Below are 24,849 nucleotides of genomic sequence, written 5' to 3'. Positions count from 1 at the left end.
GTTTTCTGTTACTTCACAAGAAACCTTAACCTCTTTAATTTTAAACAAGTCAACACTTCCTTTCGGAGTTGAAACATGTTTGCTAATATTGCAAACTAGGGCCTCGAAGAGGAATCCTATTTAAGTGTGTTTGGAATAAGGTGTGCTTTCTTTCTATCCAATCCATCTGCTGGACTTGCAACAACTATCAATTCTAAAACAATTCAGGACTTGGGTAAATGAGGTTGTACTCAGGCACCCTGGGGGACAACTTTGAGGCCCTTTGCCACGAGTGAGGTCATCAGAAAATCCCAGGTGTAATATAATATTCATGGTTTTCTGTCTATTAATGTCAGAGAATAGAAGTTAACAGGTCAAGTGTCCATAAGCCATGTGCAAGCCTCTCCCAGGGTACATGCCCTTCAAGCTCCACCTTGGATTTACAGTCGGATTGTAGGAATCATAGTTCAGGAGGCAATTTGGCCCATTCCACCGCTGCCGATGCTCGCCCCTCAGCTGGGGTTACTTCTTCCAATGCATTTCCCTACCTGCTATTCCTCGCCAACTTGTCTTTCGCTGCTGACACACACAACTTATAATTTTGAAAACCTCTAATAGCCTTCTCTTAATTGTCTCCATGCCAGGGAAAAGGGTGCAAATGTTACGGGCAGCACGGTAGCACAGTGGTTAGCACTGGTGCTTCACAGTGCCAGGGTCCCAGGTTCGATTCCCGGCTTGGGTCACTGTCTGTGCGGAGTCTGCACGTTTTCCCCGTGCCTGCGTGGGTTTCCTCCAGGTGCTCCGGTTTCCTCTCACAAGTCCCGAAAGACGTGCTTGTTAGGTGAATTAGACATTCTGAATTCTCCCTTCGTGTCCCCAAACAAGCGCCAGAATGTGGCAACTCAGGGATTTTCACAATAACCTCATTGCAGTGTTAATGTAAGCCTACTTGTGACACTAATAAAGATGATTATTATTATTAAAGCCTATCCTGACAACTTTGAATGTCTCCTTCCTGATATTTGGGTGATATTTTGGAGGACCCAATCCACGGCTCCAATATCTTTTCACTAATGGAGTTTCCTGAACTGCATTTGTGCTTCAGCTGTAGCCTTGTTCATACCTTATCGCAATTCAATATCAGTTCCTTAAATTTATACTCCACTCCACCACATATAAAACACCCACATACTCCCCTTTCTAGCTGGACTCCGATCTTTACAAATCTGTTCCTCCACTCTTTTAACTGTTCTTTTTTCCCTAAAATGTACTATTTCATTCTTCTCTGCATCAGTAACCATCTGTGGCCAGTCTACGTGTTTCTCCAATTTCTTTGCCATGTTCCTCATTTTGGCATGTTCAGATGTCAAGCACAAGATAAATACAGCCAAATCATTTATGTTGTTACAAAACCCTGGGCCAGTCTGCGGTCAATCCCAGCCCCACTGGTCCCGGAGTGATAAAAGTGAATTAACCAATAATTCTCAGAAAAATACCCAAAGTCTTTGTCCCTTGGCTACCCAATAATTACAGTCACCAGGTTTGTAAATGTAAACACAATTACTGTTTATTTTATTTCAAGAGCTATAATGAAATGAACAGCAAATACAACTGGTTAACTATTTACTAATTCCCAACTCCCCACTTTAACTTGCCTCCCACCCTCTACACACACGGACAAGATGACAAACACACAGGTGAAAAGGGGTAAAAATAGTAAGAAAAAGGAGTTTCACATGATGGTTTTTAGCACACATTCCTTCACAGCAAGCGTGTAAGTTAAAGTCTCTGTTTACAGCGTGTAATCGTCTTCTCTTGTGGATTCATTAATTCAGGTTCTCTGCAATTTCAAGAATACAACATTCACAGCTTTTCTGGAGATATAGCAGGTCCTTCTCTTTGTTTGCAGCCTGTAATTGTCTTCCTGAAGATGGATCCGTTCATTCAGGTTCCGTGCGGTCCCAGAAATACAGCTTTTCTGGAGCAATGGAGGAAAAATAGGGTAGGATCCTGACTCGGAGCTGCCAGTGGTCAAACTGAAAGCTTCATGTTTCTGAGAACCATCCCACTGAGATAAAATCCAATCACCACCCGTTACTGAACAGAGTCCAGCCATTTGGGCCAATTCATTGGCTCCCGGCCAGTCAACCAAACAAACCGAGTTCTAGCCATTCTTTCTCTGGTGCCGACGAGTCTGAAGCATCCTGCTCAAACCAGCAGAAACCAGTATTCTCTCCTGTGACTTCTGAATTCTGCTGCTTGTCTTCACCATTAATCCCTGCTTGACTTTAAGATCCATGTCCATTAATCATCCATGGATCAAAAATAATAACAGTGAAATAAAAGGGATAATAAAGGGAATAAACAAGAAGGACCCTTACAATATAGAATTAAAAAAATTGAGATGCCAGCGTTCTCACCCATCCATTTATCCTGACTCAGCTGTCTATCCTTTTGCCATCCCGATTCACGAGTTAAGTAACAGGCAGACTGAAGGGTTGACATTTGGTTCAATTGGGTTTATGTGGTTACAGTTGCAGGTGCGGACAAGTAGCCTAATGTATGTTCCTCCAGGTTGCTGCCTAACCAAAGGAACTAGATATATACCAGCTTCTGGAAGCTTTGTGTGGATTTGAGGGCTGAATGTGAAACTGGCCCATATCAACAGGCCAAATAGTCTTCACTATCCCCCACCACCACCTGTGTCCCCAATAAACTCGAGCAATTTCAGTCTTTATGGCACATCAGTTTATACAGTCTCCGGGTCTTGATTTTGTTTCAAAAAAATTCAGGAAACTTGTGCTGTTTGGCAGAAGGCATTTGATTAGGTCCCACAAAAAGGTTAATAGCCGAGGTAAGATCTATGGGGTTGGGGATGATTTATTAGCTTGGATAGAGGATTGGCAAACCAAAGCAGCGAGTGGGGATAAATGGTCTTTTTTTTGGGTGGCAAGCTGTAACTAGTGAGTGGCCATAGGAGTCAGTCATTGGGGCCCAACTATTTACAATGTATAGTAATGACTTGGATTCAGGCATAGAATGTACTATAGCCAAATTTGCAGATGACACTAAAATAGGTTGGATTGTAAGTTGCAATGATGAAAAAAAGAAATTTACAAAAGGATATGGATAGGTTAGGAGAGTTGGCCAAAATCTGGCAGATGGAATTTAACGTGGATAAGTGTGAGGTTATCCATTTTGGTCAGAGGAATAAGGCGGCAACTTATCATCTAAGTGGAGAGAAACCTCAAAATACTTTGGTGCAGAGGGATTTGGGTGTCCTCGTGCAAGAATCGCAGGTTAGTATGCAAGTGCAGTAGGTAGTGGCAATGGAATTTGGACATTCATTGCTAGTGGAATAGAGTATAAAAGTAGGGAAGTCCTGTTGCAACTGTATGAGGCATTGGTGAGACCGTATCTGGAGTATGCACACAGTTTTGGTCCTCGTACTTGAGGATGTAAATGCATTGGAGGTGACTCAGAGAAGGTTCACTCAATTGATTCCAGGGATGGAGGACTTGTCTTGTGAAGTGAGATTGAGTAGTTTAGGCCTATACTAGAGTTTAGAAGAATGAGAGGAGATGTTATTGAGGTACATAAGATGCTAAAGGGGATTGCCGGAGACATAGAGCGGATATTTCTCCTTGTTGGGCATTCTAGAATGAGAGTTTTAGACTATGGGGTGGCAGATTTAAAACAGAAATTAGGAGGAATTAATTCAGTGTCAAGAATCTGTGGAATTTTCTACTTCAGAGTGCATTGAACACCAAAACATTAAACAATTTTAAGGAGATCAATAGGCTTTTAATTAGAAGCAGGTTGTTATGGGGAGCGGGAAGGAAGGTGGAGATGAGGTCGAGATCAGCCAAGATTGTATTGAATGGCGGAGCAGGTTCGAGGGACTAAATCACCTATTCCTGCTCCTAGTTCTTATGTTTAAGTCAAGCACTCACCTTTGATTGGAGCCACAGAGCTAACCCACCTTTCAGCCTTCTAATAGGACAATTAGTACTGGGGGCCGTGTAGACTTGGAAACCCTGTTTTGTTCTAAAATCCAAGTTGAGTTGGCCTATTTCAGCTGGACGCTACCTCAATGACAACCAGCTCACACGCACTTCACAGAAAATGCGAACATGAAGACCAAGCACGTTGCCCATCGCCGAGCGAGCTGGAATCACCAAATTCCCACAACAACGCTCACTTCAGCATTTGACCGCCCAATTTGTAAAATGCACAACAAGGAAAAGGCAGCAACTTTTGTAACATTTTATTAAACAAGTCAACATAATGTCTTTAAAAAATATTTTAAAATAGAAAATTACAATTAAAACTTGTCTGGATGAGTGACCATTTCTTGTTTGATTCGGTTTTCCACCTGCAGTGATAGATTGGTGTTGGTGCTGGGCAGGTTATAACTGATGAAAACTTGTTTCCCTGTCTTCTTCGCTTCAAAGGAACAAATGAGAGTTAAATTAAAACTTACTTTGGAATATTTCCATTTGGTACTTGTATGTAGCTGGGATACTTGTTCCTTTTCCAGAGAAGATTTTTTTTTAAAAAATTGTTCGTTAGATTGCTGGCTGGGCCAACATTTGTCACTCCTTTATTGAGTGTATTTCAGAAATACACAGTGTATTTACCCAGCTGTGGGTCTGCCAGTAGACCAGATCAGGTAAGGATTACAGATTTCCCTCCCTTCCCTGAAGGGCAATCAACAATGGTTACACGGTCATCATTCGGCTTTTAGGTGAATTCAGATTTTATTGAATTCAAATTTCACCATCTGCCATGGTGAGATTTGAACCCAGGTTCCCAGATCATTACCATCTCTGGGTTACTATGCCAACAATAATACCACTATGCCAGCACCTCCCCTTGATCTAGGAACTAATCAAGATGAACTTTCTGCTCTTTTCCACAATATTACTTCTGTGCAAAAGTCACATCCTTTTGTATGCACATTTATTGTTTAATTTGCATCTAAATCCATCTTCATTGTGCTACAGATCCTGTGATACTGCTCTTCAATTTAGACATCATCGGTCCCTCCTCAATACAACGGTTACTGTTATCATAGAATTCATAGAATTTACAGTGCAGAAGGAGGCCATTCGGCCCAGCGAGTCTGCACCGGCTCTTGAAAAGAGCACCCTACCCAAGGTCAACACCTCCACCCTATCCCCATAACCCAGTAACCCCACCCAACACGAAGGGCAATTTTGGACACGAAGGGAAATTTATCATGGCCAATCCACCTAACCTGCACATCTTTGGACTGTGGGGGGAAACCGGAGCACCCGGAGGAAACCCACGCACACACGGGGAGGATGTGCAGACTCCGCACAGACAGTGACCCAAGCCGGAATCGAACCTGGGACCCTGGAGCTGTGAAGCAATTGTGCTATCCACAATGCTACCGTGCTGCCCGTGTTGTTCATGAAGGGAGTATCTTATAATAATAATCTTTATTGTCACAAGTAAGGTTACATTTACACTGCAATGACGTTACTGTGAAAAGCCCCTCGTCGCCACACTCCGGCGCCTGTTCGGGTACACTGGGGCGAATTCAGAATGTCCAATTCACCCAACAGCACGTCTTTCGAGACTTGTGGGAGGAAACCCACATCGAGCTAGCTGTAATAATACAGGGATTGATAACAGCTATAACTAAGGTTTTTAATAAATAAACAAAAATTAAAAAGAAACAAAAGGATTAAAATTCCACAATACTGATAGGTTGCGGTCATTATCGCCCTACTTCACATAGCATCCCTAGTTCCACAATTCCCTGGATTGTAAAATAAGCAAAGCAGCAGGTAAATTTACCCTCTAATTTTCCCAACCAAAGGAATGGTGTTATCTCCCTCTCTCAGTCATCATTGAATTACCCTTTTGATTTGGGATACAATGAGGGTGGGAGAAAGACAGAGGCCGGAATTCCCCGACCATTAGGATTCCCTGTTCCCACCAGCAGGGCACCCCGCCCACAGGTTTCCCAGTGGTGTGGGGCAGCTACAATTGACAAACGGTGGGAATAGCGAATCCCGCCACCAGCAAACGGCATGCCACCAAGAAGCACGTAGCTGGGGGTCCAGAAAATCCAGCCCAGAGAATAAACATGTTCTTTTTAATGGAGAAATATAGGCTAAGAGCCAAAGTTTAGGGTGGCTTCAAACTTGAAATGAAATGAATGAAAATCGCTTATTGTCACAAGTAGGCTTCAATGAAGTTACTGTGAAAAGCCCCTAGTCGCCACATTCCGGCGCCTGTTCGGGGAGGCTGTTACGGGAACTTGAAAGGGGGAAGGAAACTTCGCGGAGATCAGTCGCCCAGTTTTGAACTAGAATTGGAGACAATCCCATAAACTCTAGTTGCAACAGTATGGGGATAATAGGGAAGGCCAGGACTACAGACGAAAAAATAACTGAAGCTTGGGAGGAAACAGGGAATATTCTGAGGTGTATCGACTTTGATAGCATTGCCAAAGCAGAGAAGGACAAACAAGCACTAACAGAGACTGAGATTGCAAGCTAAAGGCATGAAGTAATCTTTTAAATGTCAATCTTTAATTCTATCCTGGTCAGGAGTATTCCAAAGGAACACTCTAAAATGTATAGCACTAATGTGATGCGTTTCCTGCCTCCAGAGGATTATTTTTAACTAGACAACAAAACCTAAAGTTGTGAAGACTGCAATCTGACATCCAGTCATCCTGCCGAGGGCTTTATTTTTTGGAGAGTGGGTGCTGAGATAGTTGTGGCAGAACTGGAATGGTGATTACATGACGGGAACAAGTTTGTTTTTAAATTGAAACGATGCAAATATGTTTTGTATGTAAAACTAAAGTCTTACCTAGCCTTTGGGCTACAGAGTTGGGTGTGGTATCAGAGGCATCGCCAAGGACTAATGTAGACACTGGCATCGGGTCCTGTAAATCAGTAAGTAGCAAGTTATATTAAACCCAAGAATTACTGGACTCCATCATTTCCGATACATCAAATAAATCTAATCTGATCACATATTTCGATATTGCACCTTAACATTTCAAATACTTAAAATAGCCACCTTCTTAATATTGTCCTTGGGATGTGGGTGTCGCTGTTTAGGCCAACATTTATTGCCCACCCCTAATTGTCCTGGAAGGTGATTGATGCACTGTAGTCCATGTGATGTACACTAATTTCCTCTGAACTGTGTTTTATACAAACCAGGGGCCATTTCAGAGGGCAGTTAAGAGCCAACCATATTGCCGTGGGACTGCAATCACTTTTAGGCCAGGCAAAGGTGGCAGATTCCCTTCCCTGAAGAACATTATTGAACCAGGTGGATTTTTACAACAATCCGGTAGTTTAATTACCAATATTAATGAGACGAGCATTTTATTCTAGATGAATTAGATTTTGGGATTTGAACTCACTTCTCCATTGAATCCCTACAGTGTAAAAGGAGGCCTTTCGGCCCATCGAGCTTGCACTGACCCTCCAAAAGAGCACCCTACTTAGACCCACTCCCCAGCTCTATTCCCGTAAGCCCACGCAGTGATCATGGCCAATCCACTGAACATGCACATCTTTGGACTATGGGAGGAAACCGGCGCACCTGGAGGAAACCCACACAGACACGGGGAGAGCATGCAAACTCCACACAGTCACCCAAGGCTGGAATCGAACAGGGGTCCTGGTGCTGTGAAGTAGCAGTGCTATCCACTGTGCCGCGTTTGTCTGGGCCTCTGAATTACTAGTGAAGAAACATCGTCACTAAGTCTCAATCCCCCTAATGCTCCGATACTTTATTCTGGCTTTCACTAATATTTGATTTAATATTTGACTTTCCACTTCCATCAAAACCATTGCATTCAGAGGCACAGCACTGCAAACTAACAGCCAATCAGATAAATTGCAGATTCAGCCAATCGGGATTAACTGGAAGTGACGGCAGCACAAAGGGCCAACTCTAAAGTGGCATGAAGCACTGACCCAGTAACGGGACCGGTCACCTGAAAATTAAACACATCGCAAACTCCCAATAGTCAGCCTACACCCACAAGTTTACCGCTGGTGAATGAAAAATTTACTGTTGGGGGGGGGGCAGCACGGTGGCGCAGTGGGTTAGCACTAGGCCTCACGGCGCCGAGGTCCCAGGTTCAATCCCGGCTTGGGTCACTGACTGTGCGGAGTCTGCACATTCTCCCCGTGTCTGCGTGGGTTTCCTCCGGGTGCTCCAGTTTCCTCCCACAAGTCCCAAAAGACGTGTTTGTTAGGTGATTGGTCATTCTGAATTCTCAGTGTACCTAAACATGCGCCGAGTGTGATGACTAGGGGATTTTCACAGTAACTTCATTGCAGTGTTAATGTAAGGATACTTGTGACACTAATAAAGATGATAATAATAATCGCTTATTATTATGATCATTCTTAGTATCACAAGTAGGCTTATGTTAGCACTTCAAAGAAGTTACTGTGAAAAATTATTATTCAGTCCATCGAGTTTGCACCAACCCTCCGAAAGAGCAATTCTACCTCAGCCCACTCCCTCCACCCTATCGCTGTAACCCCCGCGCCTTGATCATGACCAATCCCCTAACCTGCACATCTTTGGACAGTGGGAGGAAACTGGAGCACCCAGAGGAAACCCACGCACACACGGGGAGAAAGTCAGTCATCCAAGGCCGGAATTGAACCCAGGGCCCAGCCACTGTGAGGCAGCAGTGCTAGCCACTGTGCCATCGTGTCCTTGATCTTGGATGCAGCAAATATTGCCCAATGACTCCCTCTATGACAACATAGGATAGCAGTGAATATTTTATACAGAATTATTTGCAGAATACAGAACAGATTCCATTCTATGGAACATGTGTGTGCGCATGTATGAGAATATGAGAGGAGCCATATGTTTATATACTGAATAACACGGACGACAAATAACATGTGACAGAAACTGGGCTTCAACTTGTTTCAAATCGTAACCATTCCTATACTGCATTGTGTATTTAATTGCAGCTACAGTACATTGGGCATGAGCAGATTAATGTGGAGACCCTAAACTTGAGGTATGTCACTCAGCGTTCTAATACAGGCTGTGGCCTGGACTCCCAGAGCCAGAAATCATTTGAAATCACCAATTTCAATTTACTCACTCATATTTTCGAAAATTAAAACCATTGTATCAACTATCTCACTCGCCACTTCTTTTAAGACCCGAGGATAAAATCCATCAGGACTGGGGGACCCGTCAGCCGCGGCTCCAACAATTTGCTCCATACCACGTCCCTGGTGATTGTAACTATCTGGAGCTCCTCCCACCCTTCCATTCCCTGATTCGCAGCTGCCTCTGAAATGCTACTTGTATCCTTGATGGTGAAGACTAATGCAAAAAACCTGTTGAATTCATCTACCATCCTCTTCTACCCCATTATCAATTCCCCAGACTCACTTTTATTTTTTTTTAAGTCTTTTTTTTATAAAACAAAAATCTACACAAACCTTTACCAGATGTCTTTGTATTTCTGGCTAGCGTTCTCACATACTCTAACTCTTCCCTACTTATCAATCTTTTAGTCATTCTTTGCAGTTTTTTTCAATAGTCTGTCCAATCTTCTGACCTGCCACTCGTCATTACAAATGTGCAGACTATCGTTAAAATTCTTAGTTAACTTTGGAAATGTTCTTTCTCGTTGGACTGTATCTATCCTGTGTATTATGAAATATCCCTTTAGATGTCAGTGGCTACATCTCGATTGATCTATCCCTTAACCCAATTTGTCAATTCACATTGCCTTCACACCCTCATAATGGCCCTCATTTAAGTTTAAAATACTAGTCTTTTTTTTTTTAAAAGGAGCAATTTTCACGGGGGCAATCCACCTGAACTGCACACCTTCGTGGGCAGCATGGTAGCATTGTGGATAGCACAATTGCTTCACAGCTCCAGGGTCCCAGGTTCGATTCCAGCTTGGGTCACTGTCTGTGCGGAGTCTGCACATCCTCCCCGTGTGTGCGTGAGTTTCCTCCGGGTGCTCCGGTTTCCTCCCACAGACCAAAGATGTGCAGGTTAGGTGGATTGGCCATGATAAATTGCCCTTAGTGTCCAAAATTGCCCTTCGTGTTGGGTGGGGTTACTGGGTTATGGGGATAGGGTGGAGGTGTTGACCTTGGGTAGGGTGCTTTTTCCAAGAGCCGGTGCAGACTCGATGGGCCAAATGGCCTCCTTCTGCACTGTAAATTCTATGATTCTACCTTAGGGTTGTGGGGGTGAGACCCACGCAGACACGGGGAGAATGTCCACACGGACAGTGGCATGGGATCGGGATCGAACAAGGGTCATAGGATTCACAGTGCAGAAGGAGGCCATTCAGCCCATCGAGTCTGCACCGGCCCTTGAAAAGAGCACCGCACTTAAGCAGCCCACACTTCCAACCTATCCCTGTAACCCAGTAACCCCACCTAACCCTTTTTTGGACACTAAGGGCAATTTAGCATGGCCAATCCACCTAACCTGCACGTCTTTGAACTGTGGGAGGAAACCAGAGCACCCGGGAGGAAACCCACGCACACACGGGGAGAACGTGCAGACTCCGCACAGTGACCCAAGCCGGGAATCGAACCTGGGACCCTGGAGCTGTGAAGCAACTGTGCTAACCACCGTGCTGCCTTCGAGTCCTTGGTGCCGTGAGGCAGTAGTGTTAACCACTGCTCCACCATGCCGCCCTAAAATACTAGTCAGAAACCCACTCTTCTTCCCATAAACAGAATGTAAAATTCAATCATATTATCATAGCTGCTACCTTCACTATGGGGTCACTAATGAATCCTATTCCATTGCACAATGTCAGGTCTGATATAGCCTGCTCCCTGGTTGGCTCCAGAGTGTACCTTTCTAATAAACAATTCCATATTCAATGAAATGTCTAACTCACTTTAGCTCATGTGCTTCATACATTTGAACCAACTACAATACCGAAGTATATTGGGGCAACGCAGTGCGATAGTGTGCAGAATCCTTTGGTCTGTCGAGAGAAGGGTTAAATAACAGAAGAGTTCTATCATTCCTGCCGGCTGCAAACGCACAGCTCCTGTCCTTGATCCTCGCTCAAACCCACTGCAACAATAACAGTGGGTTAATGTTCAAGGAAACTATCCCTTTGGAGTCAGCATGGAAAGCAGCTGACCTCACATTCTTCAAATTTTTTTGCATTCAATCCATGAATCTAACCCCAGGGAGGCTTCCCTCCCCCACTACAGTGAAGTCTGCTGACTCAATTGTTCCTGCACATCTTCGACACAGAACACAAGAGTAAATATACATTACCTTCCATATTACCCTTCTCACTCAATAGAATGACTTCTGAACCAACTCCAGCATTCTTACCATTACCCAGCTAGAGTCAGTTAACACAGGCTAAAGATTGAGCTGGAGGCATACATGCTCGAAGAATCAATACCATAAGGCGAATTACCCACTGAACAGTTAGGGAAGACTGCCGACTACGTTATGACAATATCCTTGATCAAACCAGAAGACCATCAGGGTTCTGAACAGATCGATGTTTGGTAAGAATCAGTGTCACTCAACAATAACAAAACGCAGTCAATGTCTCCCCCAACAGGATATCATTACCCTGTAGCTCAAAACTGAGATTCAGTGATGAATGAGCCTTCCATTCTTTTTTTCCCTTTTAAAAATAAATTTAGAGTGCCCAATTCATTTTTTCCAAATAAGGGGGCAATTTAGCGTGGCCAATCCACCTACCCTGCACATCTTTGGATTGTGGGTGCAAAACCCACGCAGACACGGGGAGAATGTGCACGGACAGTGACCCAGAACCAGGATCGAACCCGGGTCCTTGGCGCCGTGAAGCAGCAGGGCTAACCACTGCGCCACCATGCTGCCCTTCAACATTCCATTCTTAATCACCGATGAGTAGAATGGAGGGTACGTTTTTTCTCTTAAAACAAACATGTTTTTACAGTCAGAGGACCTGAACAACAGAAATTCCTCGGGTTAATTTTCCCCCTTCTCCCTCTGTCACAAAAAGATGTTATCCTCTCACTTTGCACCTTTCAACCGAATATATGGAAAATGGTTCAGTTTGAAACCCCAGGTTCAGTTTTGCCTGATAACTGCACAAAAAGGAAGAGATTTTTCAATTTAATGTTTTGTTTCACACATTTGCAGTGTTCGCCTGATCTTTGCAATTGAATGACCTGTGCACTTATAATTCACTCTCACCCCAGTCCAATTCCTTGTAACCATCAACTGAATAGCACCCAATAAAATTATATTAAATTACAGCACATTAGTTGATCCCTCAGCAATGATAGCACATCTTGTTTGACACCCACCTCCACAAAGAAAGTAGCAGAACCCATTGCACAGAGTGCATTGTAAAATATAATTGTTCCGAGTTTATCCTCAAGGTATTCAGATGGACGCTATCCAAATCCTTGAATGAACCCGTTGCTTAGCAACCGCCCTATGAATAAATCATTTTCAAATTGTACGCAAGGGGGGGAATGAGGACTTTGATTTCAAGTATTTCCTCTGAATGTTCATCCTCGTTGTCAAATCCCTGCAGGATTCCCTGTCCCTCCCCCTCCTCCCTGGTCTCGAACTTCCTCCAATCCCAGTCCTGCGGCCCTTCCGTGGTCTGTGCTCCTCCAATTCCAGCCTCTTCCACGCTCCCCGATTTTCTTCGCCCGAGTCTTCACCGACCGTCCGTTCACAGCCGCCAGAGCCCTAAACTCGAAAGTGGAAACGTCACGGCACAGAAAGAGGCCATCCGCCCTGGAATGCTGGAAGAATTCTGGAAGCAGCCCTGGAATGCAGGCCCTAAACCTCTCCACCTCCCTCTTCTCCTTGAAGTAGTTCTTAAAATGTCGTTGTCCACTTGCGTTTTGAGCGCTAAGATTCCCTTAGGTGGCAGTTAAGGTGCCAAACTGTCTTTTGTGGCCCTGCCTGTGAAGCACCTTAGCTTGTTTTACTAGTTAAAGGCGCTATATGAATGCAAGTTGTTTTTTAAAAATTATATTTTGCGATTTTACATTTTTTAACAAAATAATGCCACAAAGCTTTTTTTTTTGATTAAGGAGCAATTTAGCGTGGCCAATTCACCTACCCTGCACATCTTTGGGTTGTGGGGTTAATACCCACACAGACACAGGGAGAATGTGCAAACTCCACACAGACAGTAACCCGGGGCCGGGATTGAACCCGGGTCCTCAGCGCCATGAGACAGCAGTGCTAACCACCGTGCCACCCATAATGCCACAAAGTTACAAAATAATACTGCACCCAAAGCGAGGAAGGGCATAGGAAACACCTTCACCCGCTTGAGCAGTTTGGAACAGAATTACAATTGGCTTAATACCATCATTCAATGATCCATCGCATCCTTCTATTCCAGAGCTCCTACCCCCAAATAGGAGTAAGGAATGGATTCATCATACCCACCCTTGCAAAAACAGAAAATGCAACAGAACCCCCAGATTGTCAAGGAGTTACAGACACACTGCATAACGCAACAGAACCCCAAACTCTGGCACAAACAGAGAGAATCCCTCCCTCGCAGCCCCCCAACCACTGGGCCAGGTCAGGTTAAAAAGCCAACACCTTGCTCACCTGAATGAAGAGATGACAAGAAGAAGAGAAGGAAACCCCCAGAGAGGGGACCCCCAACCCAAAAGCGACCTCCATCGTAGAAAATGCATCCAGAGCAAGCTCCCACCTCCAGCACCCGACCATCACAGCTGCCCAGGAACGGGAAACGCAAAAGGAGACCCAAACAGAAGGGGGAAGAGCACAGCCTCTAGAAGAGACGGAACCCAGTCCTCTCTGGGTTACAAACTCTGCCCAGGCCAAAGAAGGATGAAGACACAGATTCTTAATTCAAAGAATTTACAAATCCTAAAGGAAAACCGGAAACAGATTATCTCTAACTGGGGGAGGGGCTATTCTCAATCTTTAGGAGGACTGAACTAGCCCAACCAACCATATCCACCCCCGCCCCCTTCACCCCGTCCCAGCTTCACTTATCTTCTACATACCAGAAGGAGTAACACAGTGCACAAATCACACTTCTCATAATTGACTCCAATGATCTTACTAACACAGGATAAGGATAATCTACAGCACAGGCCATCACGATTACAATTTCACACTCCCCTTCAGAAAGAAAGACAACCATTAAAAAGTCAATGACATGATCAACAGGGAGTCACAATCAGGACTCTCGAAGAACCGCAGAGCAGATTTTAAGATAACGACGGTCTTCCATGACATACGGCAAAGTAAAGGATAAGGCAGAATGATTCATAGAAAAATACATAGAAAATAGAAGCAGGAGGAGGCCATTCGGCCCTTCGAGCCTGCTCCACCATTCATTATGATCATGGCTGGTCATCATCAAGTTCAATACCCTGATCCCACTTTCCCCCCATATCCCTTGAGCCCCAAGAGCTATATCTGATGCCTTCTTGAATTACATAACATTTTGGCCTCAACTACTCTCTGTGGTAGTGAATTCCACTCTCTGGGTGAAGAAATTTCTCTTCAACTTGGTCCTAAAAGATTTAACCCTTAAACTCAAACTATGACCCCTAGTTCTGGACTCCCCCATCATCGGGAACTTTCTTTCTAATACTGTTGGAATTTTGTAAGTTTCTTTGAGATCCCCTCTCACTCTTCTAAACTCCAATGAATATAATCCTAACCAATTTACTCCCGCCATCCTAGGAATCAGCCTGGTAAATCTTCGCTGCACTCCCTCCACAGCAAGGACATCCTTCCTCAGATAAGGACATCAAAACTGCCCACAATACTCCAGGTGTGGCCTCATCAATGCCCTGTACAATTACAGTAAAATATCTCTATTCCTATGCTTAAATCCTTTCGGGCCAACATGCCATTTGCCTGCTGTACCTGCGCGCTTACTTTCAGCGACTGATGTACGAGGCCACCAAGGTCTCGCTGAGTATCCGCCTCTCTCAATTTACATCCACTTATAATCTGCCTTCCTATTGATGCTACCAAAGCGAATAACCTCACTGCCATGCACGCGCCCACTCACTCAGCCTGTCCAAATCCCGCTGAAGCATCTCTGCATCCTCCTCACAGCTCACCCTCCCACCCAGCTTTGTTTCATCTGCAAATTTGGAGATAATACACATAGCTCCCTCATCCAAATCATTAACATATAATGTGAACAGTTGGGGTCCTAGCATGGATCCCTGCGGCACCCCAATAGTCACTGCCTGCCAATCATAAAAATATACATTTATCCCAACTTTTTACTTCCTGTTTGCTAACCAGCTTGCTATCCATCTCAAGCCACGACCCGTAATCTCATGCGCTTCAACTTTACATAGTAATGTGCTACGTGAAGCCTGGTCGAAAGCCTAAGTAAGCCCCATCCACTTGTTCTCCCTGGTCAACTCTACTAGTTACATCATCAAAGAATTCTAGTAGATTTGTCAAGCATGATTTGCCTTTTGTAAATCCATGCTGACTTTGTCTGATTTCACCACTGCGTTCCAAATGCTGTGCCAAGAAATCCTTGATAATGGACTCCAGCAATTTCCCGACTACCGACGTTAGGCTCACTGGTCTATAGGTTCCTGTTTTCTCTCTACCTTCCTTTTTGAATAGCGAGGTTATATTAGCTACCCTCCAATCTGTAGGAACCATTCCAGAGTCTAAAGAATTTTGGAAAATGACCACCAATGGATCTACTATTTCTAGGGCCACTTCTTTAAGTACTCTGGGATGAAGATTATCAGGCCCTGGAGATTTATCTGCCTTCAATTCCATTAATTTCTCCAAAACCATTTCTTTACTAATACTAATTTCCTTCAGTTCCTCATTGAAACTTGTGTTTCTCAGAATTTCGGTACATTATTCCTGTTTTCCTTTGTGACGACAGAAGCAAAGTATAAATTTAGTTTCTCAGCCATTACTTTGTTCCCTTTTATGAATTACCCCATTTCTGGCAGCACGGTGGCGCAGTGGGTTAGCCCTGTTGCCTCACGGCGCCGAGGTCCCAGGTTCGATCCCGGCTCTGGGTCACTGTCCGTGTGGAGTTTGCACATTCTCCCCGTGTTTGCGTGGGTTTCGCCCCCACAAGGTGGAACAGTTGGTCTACGTTTACTTTATCAATGCCTTTTAGTATTTTATATATCTCGATCAGATCCCCCCTCATCCTTCTAACCTCCAGTGAATATAAGCCCAAACGGTTTCATCTCTCCTCATACATCAACACCTTCATCCCCGGAATCAATCTGGCGAATCCCCTCTGAACTGCTTTCAGTGCCACCACATCCTTCCTCAAATAAGGACACCAAATCTGGACACAATATTCCAGATGTAGTTTCACCAACACTGTATACAATTGCAATGACTCCCATCTCTCATCACTCACCAGGGACCGGGATCACGGCCCTCATCTCCCAAACCCGTCAGGACATCTGACACAGGGCGAGATAGGATTTCAACAGCACAAAGGCATCCCCTCGGCAGGGGCAGTGCTCTTTCGAGTGCAAGAATCCTCTCGTGCCTCCACCGCTTTTCCAAAGATGCCCTGAAATCCCTCGGACTGAACTCTACAACCTGCGCCGCAGAGCCGGAATTCCCTATCTTCAATGGCTCGTCGTCCGATGCACGCAGCAACGCCAAGGTAAGAGCCCATTCAGCGGCAACTGCGCCACACCTGCCACGTTCCCCCCCCCCCCACCCAGCTCCCTCTGACTGCCACAGGGGGAGGGGGGGGGAACAATGATTTAGGCATTTTCCTCTCAGCTCTTTCTTATACAAAGAACAAGCGGGAACTTCCTGGGACAATAATAATAATCTTTATTTTTATTTTTTTTAATAAATATTTTATTGAAAATTTTTGGTCAACCAACACAGTACATTGTGCATCCTTTACACAACATTATAACAATACAGATAATAATGACCTTTTTTATATAAACAAAAAACAACAAATAAATAAATATTAAATAACAAAAATGAAAACTAGCCCTAATTGGCAACTGCCTTGTCACAGGCTATACCCCCCCCACCCACCCCCACCCCATCCCTCCCCCCCCCCCCCCCAAGTCCTGGGCTGCTGCTGCTGCCTTCTTTTTTCCCCCATCTATCTTTCCGCAAGATATTCGACGAACGGTTGCCACCGCCTGGTGAACCCTTGAGCCGACCCCCTTAGGACGAACTTAATCCGCTCTAGCTTTATGAACCCCGCCATATCATTTATCCAGGTCTCCACCCCCGGGGGCTTGGCTTCTTTCCACATTAGCAATATCCTGCGCCGGGCTACTAGGGACGCAAAGGCCAAAACATCGGCCTCTCTCGCCTCCTGCACTCCCGGCTCTTGTGCAACCCCAAATATAGCCAACCCCCAGCTTGGTTCGACCCGGACTCCTACTACTTTTGAAAGCACCTTTGTCACCCCCACCCAAAACCCCTGTAGTGCCGGGCATGACCAAAACATATGGGTATGATTCGCTGGGCTTCTCGAGCACCTCGCACACCTATCCTCCACCACAAAAAATTTACTGAGCCGTGTTCCAGTCATATGTGCCCTGTGTAATACCTTAAACTGAATCAGGCTTAGCCTGGCGCACGAGGACGACGAGTTTACCCTGTTTAGGGCATCTGCCCACAGCCCCTCCTCGATCTCCTCCCCTAGCTCTTCTTCCCATTTCCCTTTTAGTTCGTCCACCAGAGTCTCCCCTTCGTCCCTCATTTCCCTATATATATCCGACACCTTACCATCCCCCACCCATTTCTTTGAGATGACTCTGTCCTGCACCTCTTGTGTCGGGAGCTGCGGGAATTCCCTCACCTGTTGCCTCGCAAAAGCCCTCAATTGCATGTACCTGAATGCATTCCCTTGGGGCAACCCATATTTCTCGGTCAGCGCTCCCAGACTTGCGAACTTCCCGTCCACAAATAGATCTTTCAGTTGCGTTATTCCTGCTCTTTGCCACATTCCATATCCCCCATCCATTCCCCCCGGGGCAAACCTATGGTTGTTTCTTATCGGGGACCCCCCCAATGCTCCGGTCTTTCCCCTATGTCGTCTCCACTGTCCCCAAATCTTCAGTGTAGCTACCACCACCGGGCTCGTGGTGTAGTTCCTCGGTGAGAACGGCAATGGGGCTGTCACCATAGCCTGCAGGCTGGTCCCCCTACAGGACGCCCTCTCTAATCTCTTCCACGCCGCTCCCTCCTCCTCTCCCATCCACTTACTCACCATTGAAATATTAGCGGCCCAATAATACTCACTTAGGCTCGGTAATGCCAGCCCCCCCCTATCCCTACTACGCTGTAAGAATCCCTTCCTCACTCTCGGAGTCTTCCCGGCCCAAACAAAACCCATGATGCTCTTTTCTATCCTTTTAAAAAAAGCCTTTGTGATCACCACCGGGAGGCACTGAAACACAAAGAGGAATCTCGGGAGGACCACCACCTTAACCGCCTGCACCCTCCCTGCCATTGACAGTGCTACCATATCCCATCTCTTGAAATCTTCCTCCATCTGTTCCACCAACCGCGTTAAATTTAGCCTGTGCAATGTGCCCCAATTCTTAGCTATCTGGATCCCCAGGTAACGAAAGTCTCTTGTTACCTTCCTCAACGGTAGGTCTTCTATTTCTCTACTCTGCTCCCCTGGATGCACCACAAACAGCTCACTCTTCCCCATGTTCAATTTATACCCTGAAAAATCCCCAAACTCCCCAAGTATCCGCATTATTTCTGGCATCCCCTCCGCCGGATCCGCCACATATAGTAGCAGATCATCCGCATATAAAGATACCCGGTGTTCTTCTCCTCCCCTAAGTATTCCCCTCCATCTCTTGGAACCTCTCAGCGCTATCGCCAGGGGCTCAATCGCCAGTGCAAACAGTAATGGGGACAGAGGACATCCCTGCCTTGTCCCTCTATGGAGCCGAAAATATGCCGATCCCCGTCCATTCGTGACCACACTCGCCACTGGGGCCCTATACAACAGCTGCACCCATCTAACATACCCCTCTCCAAAACCAAATCTCCTCAACACCTCCCACAGATAATCCCATTCCACTCTATCAAATGCTTTCTCGGCATCCATCGCCACTACTATCTCCGTTTCACCCTCTGGTGGGGCCATCATCATTACCCCTAACAGCCTCCGTATATTCGTGTTCAGCTGTCTCCCCTTCACAAACCCAGTTTGGTCCTCGTGAACCACCCCCGGGACACATTCCTCTATTCTCATTGCCATTACCTTGGCCAGGACCTTGGCATCCACATTTAGGAGGGAAATTGGTCTGTAGGACCCGCATTGTAGCGGATCCTTTTCCTTCTTTAAGAGGAGCGATATCGTTGCTTCAGACATAGTCGGGGGCAGTTGTCCCCTTTCCTTTGCCTCGTTAAAGGTCCTCGTCAGTACTGGGGCGAGCAAGTCCAAATACTTTCTGTAAAATTCAACTGGGAATCCGTCCGGTCCCGGGGCCTTTCCCGTCTAAATGTTCCTAATTCCTTTCACCACTTCTTCTACCGTGATCGGTGCTCCCAGTCCCACCCTTTCCTGCTCTTCCACCTTGGGAATTTCCAGCCGATCCAAAAAATCCATCATTCTCTCCCTCCCATCCGGGGGTTGAGCTTCATACAATTTTTTATAAAATGTCTTGAACACTTCATTCACTCTCTCCGCCCCCCGCTCCATCTCTCCTTCCTCATCCCTCACTCCCCCTATTTCCCTCGCTGCTCCCCTTTTCCTCAATTGGTGTGCCAGCAATCTGCTCGCCTTCTCCCCATATTCATACTGTACACCCTGCGCCTTCCTCCATTGTGCCTCTGCAGTGCCTGTAGTCAGCAAGTCAAATTCCACATGCAGCCTTTGCCTTTCCCTGTACAGTCCCTCCTCCGGTGCTTCCGCATATTGTCTGTCCACCCTCAAAAGTTCTTGCAGCAACCGCTCCCGTTCCTTACTCTCCTGCTTCCCTTTATGTGCCCTTATTGATATCAGCTCCCCCCTAACCACCGCCTTCAACGCCTCCCAGACCACTCCCACCTGAACCTCCCCATTGTCATTGAGTTCCAAGTACTTTTCAATACATCCCCTCACCCTTAGGCACACCCCCTCATCCGCCATTAGTCCCACGTCCATTCTCCAGGGTGGGCGCCCCCCCGTTTCCCCCCCCATCTCCAAGTCTACCCAGTGTGGGGCATGATCCGAAATGGCTATAGCCGTATATTCCATTCCCCTCACCTTCGGGATCAATGCCCTACCCAACACAAAAAAGTCTATGCGCGAATAGACTTTATGGACATAGGAGAAAAACGAGAACTCCTTACTCCTAGGTCTACTGAATCTCCACGGGTCCACACCTCCCATCTGCTCCATAAAATCCTTAAGCACCTTGGCTGCTGCCAGCCTCCTACCAGTCCTGGACTTCGACCTATCCAGCCTTGGTTCCAACACCGTGTTAAAGTCTCCCCCCATTATCAGCTTTCCCGTCTCTAGGTCCGGGATGCGTCCTAGCATTCGCCTCATAAAGTTGGCATCATCCCAGTTCGGGGCATACACGTTTACCAAAACCACCATCTCTCCCTGTAATTTGCCACTCACCATCACGTATCTGCCCCCGTTATCCACCACTATAGTCTTTGCCTCGAACATTACCCGCTTCCCCACTAATATAGCCACCCCCCTGTTTTTCGCATCCAGCCCCGAATGGAACACCTGCCCCACCCATCCTTTACGCAGCCTAACCTGGTCTATCAGTTTCAGGTGCGTTTCCTGTAACATAACCACATCTGCTTTAAGTTTCTTAAGGTGTGCGAGTACTCGTGCCCTCTTTATCGGCCCGTTGAGCCCTCTCACGTTCCACGTGATCAGCCGAGTTGGGGGGCTTCCCACCCCCCACCCCCCCCCCCCTTGCCGGTTAGCCATCATCTTTTTCCAGCTTCTCACCCAGTTCCCACGCAGCTGTATCTCCCCCAGGCGGTGCCCCCCCGCCCATCCTCTCCCGTACCCACTCCCCCCTTTCCCCAGCAGCAGCAACCCAGTAATTCCCCCCTCCCACCCCCCCCGCTAGACCCCCCGCTAGCGTAATTACTCCCCCCATGTTGCTCCCAGAAGTCAGCAAACTCTGGCTGACCTCGGCTTCCCCCCGTGACACGGCTCGCACCGTGTGACGCCCCCTCCTTCCTGCTTCTCTATTCCCGCCATAATTATCATAGCGCGGGAACCAAGCCCGCGCCTCTCCCTCGGCCCCGCCTCCCATGGCCAACGCCCCATCTCCTCTCCCTCCCCACCTCCCCCCATCACCACCTGTGGGAGAAAGAAAAGTTACCATACCGCAGGATTAGAACATAAAACCCCTCTTCGCCCCCCCCATTCGCCCCACCACTTTGTCCAAACGTTCTTTTTCATAATCCACTCATTCCAGTTTTTCTTCTACAATAAAAGTCCACGCTTCATCCGCCGTCTCAAAGTAGTGGTGCCTCCCTTGATATGTGACCCACAGTCTTGCCGGTTGCAGCATTCCAAATTTTATCTTCCTTTTGTGAAGTACCGCCTTGGCCCGATTAAAGCTCGCCCTCCTTCTCGCCACCTCCGCACTCCAGTCTTGATAAACGCGGATCACCGCGTTCTCCCATTTACTGCACCGAGTTTTCTTCGCCCATCTAAGGACCATTTCTCTATCCTTAAAACGGAGTAATCTCACCACTATGGCTCTGGGAGTTTCTCCTGCTCTCGATCCTCGCACCATAACTCGGTACGCTCCCTCCACCTCCAACGGACCCGTCGGGGCCTCCGCTCCCATTAACGAATGCAGCATCGTGCTCACATATGCCCCGACGTCCGCCCCCTCCACACCTTCAGGAAGGCCAAGAATCCTCAGGTTGTTCCTCCTTGCGTTGTTTTCCAGTGCCTCCAACCTCTCCACACATCGTTTCTGGTGTGCCTCCTGTATCTCCGACTTCACCACCAGGCCCTGTATATCGTTCTCATTCTCGGCTGCTTTCGCCTTCACGACCCGAAGCTCCTGCTCCTGGGTCTTTTGTTCCTCCTTTAGCCCTTCGATCGCCTGTAGTATCGGGGCCAACAACTCTTTCTTCATTTCCTTTTTTATCTCCTCCACGCAGCATTTCAAGAACTCTTGTTGTTCAGGGCCCCATATGAAACTGCCACCTTCCGACGCCATCTTGGTTTTTGCTTGCCTTCCTTGCCGTTGTTCCAAAGGATCCGCTGCAATCCGGCCACTTTCCTCTCCTTTTTCCATCCGTGTCCAGGGGGAACACCCTCCTGGTTTACCGCACGGTGTTTTTAGCCGTTAAAATTGCCGTTGGGGCTCCTATCAAGAGCCCAAAAGTCCGTTTCACAGGGAGCTGCCGAAACGTGCGACTCAGCTGGTCATCGCCGCACCCGGAAGTCATAATAATCTTTATTATTGTCACATGTAGGCTTACATTAACACTGCAATGAAGTTACTGTGAAAATCCCCTAGTCGCCACATTCCGGCACCTGTTTGGATACAGAGGGAGAATTCAGAATATCCAATTCACCTAACAGCACGTCTTTCGGGACTTGTGGGAGGAAAGCGGAGCACCCGGAGGAAACCCATGCAGACACGAGGAGAACGTGCAGACTCCACACAGTGACCCAAGCCAGGAATTGAACCCGGGACCCTGGCACTGTGAAGCAAATGCTAACCATTGTGCTACCGTGCTGCCCTCAGGGCGCAACCCACGTAAACCCAAGAAAAGACGAATAAGAAACGTGCATCAGGACGAAACGACGGATTAAAAGAGGAGTGGTGTCGCAGCTCGCTAAAACGCAACCGCTCCTATCACGTTAACCCCCCCACCCCAATGCAAGTTGTTGATGCTAGGGAAAGAGCCTGGGAGCTCACTATTCTGCTCCTTAACAACAGTAGTGTTTGTCCAAATAGACTTTTTTTTTCAGGGGACATGTTTCTTTAAGAAATCTCCCTGCCCACCTCCCAGCAAAAGCTCAGGCACAGCGAGTTTCAATTCTGACCACTCGGGGGAGTTAATTCCAGGAACTGCGACAGCCTCTGCCATTACATCCCGCCCCACTCCCAGTGGGAATGTCCCGGGGAGTAAATCCCGAGCTGGAAAGGGGGAATGGGGTAAATGAGCTACTCACAAATCTGGTGCACATGGCCACGGCGAGGTTAGAGAGAGTGGGGGCGCTGCCCACCCACAGGAAGAAGCTCTCCTTCATTGACAGGAGGTGGAAATGCACCGTCTGCTCGGCCAGCTTCTCGCTGAAGTTGTGGACGGAGAGGCTCCGGGGAGCAGCCCCAGGCTCCGCCGCTGCCATCCCCCCTCCTCTGGCTGGCTGCGACCGAGCTCTACCACCGGCACCGAGAGCGGCTTTAACATCAAAGGCTCCGCTTCCTGCTGACTCACTCTTTTAAAAAAATAACCCTCCCGATTCATAAAATCCCTGTTGCAGCCAGAGGGCGGTGCAGCCTTTAAAACCCCGAGCGCACAGAGAAACCAGCTCCATGCAGCGAACGTGGGCAGGAGCAGCAGCAGCAGCAACATGGCACAGCAAATGTAACAATTTGACCCATTCATTCACAGATTCCAGATGTGTAACCCCCTCCTCCATTCATTCCAGTGGAGCTTGGAGTGAAGCGAGGACAGTGCACAAGAAATGACCCACTCTGAATGCATTCCAATTTCTATGCACCAAAGAGAATGGATTAAAAGAAATAATATTTTAGATATTATGGATTATTGCCCCGTCCTCTAACTCACACATTGATTGATTTATTGTCACATGGACCGAAGTAGAGTCTGTCTCTCTCCCACACCTATACCTGTTGAGCAGCATGTGATGTCTGCTGGTAGGCCAAAGTGAGGGGGAGCACTGAAGGGAATGGTGTACATCATCACCTGCAGGAATGCCATTTTAATTTGATTTGTTTCGTTTCCTCTGAAGGTTTTCTTTTTCTGTTGCGGTTTATTAGTTATGCCCCCAGTAAGAAGGGGGTGCTTCTAACCTCTTTTAATTGATAAACCCCTATCATTAGTTATGTGATGAACGGTTACTGTTACACTGTACCCCTGTCGTCATGTGAGGTGATGTCCCCTTTAACACCGGGCTTGGAACCCTGGGGGGCTCCGCCCATCTGGGAGCCGTATATAAGGAGTCGCCTTGTGGGCAGTGCAGCAGTTAGCACACGTCTCAGCTTTAGTCCTTAGTTTATTAAGAGCGGAAGTAAGGCCATTCGGCCCATCGAGTCCACGCCACCATTCAATCATGGCTGATTTCAACTCCATTTACCCGCTCTCTCTCCATAGCCCTTAATTCCTCAAGAAATCAAGAATTTATCAACTTCTGTCTTAAAGACACTCAATGTCCCGGCCTCCACCGCCCTCTGTGGCAATGAATTCCACAGACCCACCACTCTCTGGCTGAAGAAATTTCTCCTCATCTCTGTTCTAAAGTGACTCCCTTTTATTCTAAGGCTGTGCCCCCGGGTCCTAGTCTCCCCTGCTAATGGAAACAACTTCCCTACATCCACCCTATCTAAGCCATTCATTATCTTGTAAATTTCTATTAGATCTCCCCTCAACCTCCTAAACTCCAATGAATATAATCCCAGGATCCTCAGACGTTCATCGTATGTTAGGCCTACCATTCCTGGGATCATCCGTGTGAATCTCCGCTGGACCCGCTCCAGTGCCAGTATGTCCTTCCTGAGGTGTGGGGCCCAAAATTGCTCACAGTATTCTAAATGGGGCCTAACTAATGCTTTATAAAGCTTCAGAAGTACATCCCTGCTTTTATATTTCAAGCCTCTTGAGATAAATGACAACATTGCATTTGCTTTCTTAATTACAGACTCA

At 46.8% G+C, this 24,849-nt stretch overlaps 1 protein-coding gene across 1 annotated transcript; it reads right to left on the bottom strand.

Moving 5' to 3' along the window:
• Positions 1 to 4,231: 4,231 nt before the first annotated feature.
• On the bottom strand, positions 4,232 to 23,459 carry psmg4 (proteasome (prosome, macropain) assembly chaperone 4). The gene is made up of 3 exons (XM_072509992.1): positions 23,135 to 23,459; positions 6,832 to 6,907; positions 4,232 to 4,425 (listed from the first exon to the last, which is right to left on the bottom strand). The coding sequence occupies exons 1-3, from the start codon at positions 23,309 to 23,311 to the stop codon at positions 4,304 to 4,306; spliced, it is 375 nt and encodes a 124-aa protein (XP_072366093.1). The 5' UTR covers positions 23,312 to 23,459; the 3' UTR covers positions 4,232 to 4,303.
• Between the last annotated feature and the right edge of the window lie 1,390 nt (positions 23,460 to 24,849).

The sequence above is a fragment of the Scyliorhinus torazame genome, chromosome 6 (assembly GCF_047496885.1).
Source record: "Scyliorhinus torazame isolate Kashiwa2021f chromosome 6, sScyTor2.1, whole genome shotgun sequence".
Classification (NCBI taxonomy): domain Eukaryota; kingdom Metazoa; phylum Chordata; class Chondrichthyes; order Carcharhiniformes; family Scyliorhinidae; genus Scyliorhinus; species Scyliorhinus torazame.
Note: the sequence above shows the minus strand (reverse complement) of the source record. Positions and strands in the feature narration are given on the sequence as shown.